The sequence below is a fragment of the Fukomys damarensis genome, unplaced genomic scaffold (genome assembly GCF_012274545.1).
Source record: "Fukomys damarensis isolate Sample0158 unplaced genomic scaffold, DMR_v1.0_HiC HiC_scaffold_27, whole genome shotgun sequence".
NCBI lineage: Eukaryota > Metazoa > Chordata > Mammalia > Rodentia > Bathyergidae > Fukomys > Fukomys damarensis.
In genome coordinates this window covers 45,793,110-45,796,271 of record NW_022900939.1, presented here as the reverse complement: position 1 = coordinate 45,796,271, position 3,162 = coordinate 45,793,110, and the positions used below count along the sequence as shown (strand labels likewise).

Here is a 3,162-nt window from a genome sequence, read left to right as displayed (position 1 = left end):
CAGGAGGGAGGGAGGGAGGGGGAGAATTACCATTTGACTTCTCCGATGTGTTCACTTCTGCTTGAGTAGAACAGAGGTGTGGCCAGGTGACACTCTTTCTCGCCCTTCTTAATTGACTGATCCTGCTGGCTTCAGCCTCGCCCCTCCATCTCATGGTCTCATGTGGTGTCCTATAAAATAAGTGGGCAAAAACCCAAATAACATTCCCTGCAGACAACTAAATAGGAGTTAAGAAACATGACACTGAATAGTTAGATTTCAAATGTGCCTAGAGGCTTTTTATGAGGAGAGAGACCTTCCCACTTCATCCATTCCCATGCCGTGGGCTGGATTTTTCTCTCTTCTTTTATAGACATATAATGACAGAAAACGCCATTAAGCAAATTAAGATCTTGTCTTACTACTCAGCATTCCTCTGTTTTTTACTTTGGATTTTTTTATATTGCTTATTCCTAAATCTCATTAAACCTGTCTCACCTGAAAAGCTTATGATGTATTTTAGGGTCTCTAATCTTTACAACCAAAAGTATCAGCACCAACGAATTGTATTTTTTCTCTCTTCTCACTCATTCTCCATCATCCTTGCCTGCATCAATATTTACTTTGCTTCAAAAAAGTACTTTTATTCCTAAAGTGTTATTTTGCAGCTGGTTTTAAATGGTTAGAACAAATGTCATACTCCAACTAATTTACAACTTGGGAGATGTGAGAGCAACACATCCAAAGCACAGCACCCTAACCTTAGCTGTCTCATAAGGCCATTGGCAGGTGTTCTGGCGGGGAAAGCAGCCGTGGGGTGGAGCTCGGAGGGGCCAGTGCCTCTGGGCACCACAGGATGAGTCACCTACAGCCCCGTACACAAGAAAGCAGTCCCGAGGAAACTTGTTTCTAAGTTAACACTGTGTCTTTACAGTTTTCTGCAACCCTCTCTTTGCACACGGAGGGGAGGAATAGCACCAGGGTCCATCACAAACTGTATTCCACATGGTCTCACTTGCCATCTTTTCCAAGAGCTGCTAATGAGCAGTTTCTTATCTGGGGCGGGTTATACACACAGCTGCCCAGGCTGGGGGCCAGGGAAGAGTTGACCCGACTTCCCATAAAATCAACTCAGCTTTTAAAGGTCACAAGAAGAGAAAAGGGCGTGCACATTTCTGTGCTCATGCGGAATTGTGATCATGGCTCGTACTCCCATGTTAACACGGATAAGTGTCACGGAACAGAGCCTGCTCTGTGACTCGGGCCTTCACTTGTCAAGTGAATGCAGCCTCACCAACTCCAGACGATCTTCTATTTGGATTTTATGGTGCTTACTGTGTGATAAAGTAATACATTTCCCCTCCTCATTCAGGATTATATTCAAATATTTATATAAATTTCCTCACTATATTTTAATAGAATTTGACAGCAATATAAAGTCTTACTGTACAAATTCCTATTTCTAAAATTGTATTGTCAGAAATATATATTATATCATATATATTTACTTTTATTAAATGTTTTAGATAAGTGTGTGTGATCTTTTAAAGAAATCTTGTTTGTGAAATATACAAGAATCAAAGGCCCGAGAGCACTCTAACACGTCATTAGTTTGGCCTCTCACTGCTGCCCTCACTTGTAGATTAGAGGACTCAGAAGAGATGAATCCTGAGATCCGGCTTCTAACTCCAGCCACCAATTGAGTAACCAACTGAAGGCCGAAGTTCTGCCCGGCCCAGGCGCTCCTCCTCCACGGGAAATCAAATCTCCACTTGGCAGTGAGAGAAGCAAGAGGGCTCCAAGCACCTTACCAGAGGCCACAACACACAAACAGCACAGCTTCTGTAAAGATCTGATTTGCAAAACCTCATTCTGCCTCCAAAAGCCCACAGGCCCAAGCCCAGAGAAAGTTCACTTTAAAAGCATTCGCCTGCTTCATATAAGTGAGACCAAAGGGGATATTCCTTAAGACAAAAATGAAGACAGCCTACCTAGATACAACCCGGCATTTCAGCAATATGAACCCAAAGATGAAGTCTGCGATGCATGCCTCCTATTCGATATAAGGGAGGCTTTTTGCTCTAAATGAAAAATTCATTTTCTTTTAGCCTTTGATTTCCTTTTATATACGAGGGTGATCAGAGTATAGCCATTACTATAATACTAAATCAGGTTTACTGAATGGCTGCTTTATTCCATCTACAAAGCAATATTTTGTCTCCTTAATGTATCAGTCAAACTCAGGTTCTGTGGGAATGGCACTTCAGTAAGAAGGGCTACAATCAAGATTCATAAGGTATGAGTTCCAACTCTGCCTTTCCCAAGAAGTACTGAGTTCTTCTTGACCCTTGATAGTCAATCTATAAGTAAATGCAATCACACTTAGCAAATGCATTAATATTTTAAAATTATTTCCATAACCAAGATGTATTTCATGTCTCATTTAAAAATTGTAGCCAGGCTGGAGAAATAGTTTTTACTGGTATTTTTGTTAAAGTAGAAAGAGGCCTACAGGTTTTAAATAATCTGTTCAAGGTCATCATGACTGGGGAAGAATGGAAATTCAAGTCTAAGTCATTTATTAAGGGTGACTGTTAACATGGAAAGAATTCTATTTCTATTATATAACATTGTCTGCATAAATCATCACCATTTGTTTGACTTCATGGGTTACATATTCTTTCTGAATTACATATTTTAAATAACTTTCCTGTCTATGAGTTAGAACCATCTTCCCACATGTCACCAACTTCATCAGTCCAAGGAGAGAGGGTGTAACCTACTGTGGATAAGATGAAGTCAAAGACATAAAAACAAATAAAACACAAAACATCATGTGCAAAAAAAAAAATCTTACAAATTAGAATGGGCAATCAAACAGTTCTATGGAATTTTAAAGTTTTCACGACACAGAAAAAGGGAGATGCTTAGGTCCCTGTAGTTCAAGGGTAGCAGATGCAAACAGCAGGCAGACAACAGAGCCCTGCGGGCCTGTGGGGACCCAAGGGGTCCAGACTCCCACCCAGAAAGGAGCCAAGAATTCCAGGAACGTGGAATGTCACTGGAAAGCCATGAGTTTTTAAGTCTTAGCGACCAATTTAAAGTGAAACATAGGCAGCATCTTAACGACTCAGTTAAGAAAAGGGCATCTGATGAAAAATCTCAGATGGAGACCCAGGAAGG

General features: G+C 40.8%; 1 protein-coding gene across 1 annotated transcript in view; it reads right to left on the bottom strand.

Annotated features, from left to right (window-relative positions):
• Lgsn (lengsin, lens protein with glutamine synthetase domain) overlaps positions 1–3,162 on the bottom strand; it is an 18,341-nt gene that overhangs the window by 8,668 nt on the left and 6,511 nt on the right. Inside the window, 1 exon segment of the mRNA XM_033756842.1 lies at positions 31–170. Coding sequence (XP_033612733.1) covers positions 31–154 — 124 coding nt within the window. The 5' untranslated portion in view covers positions 155–170.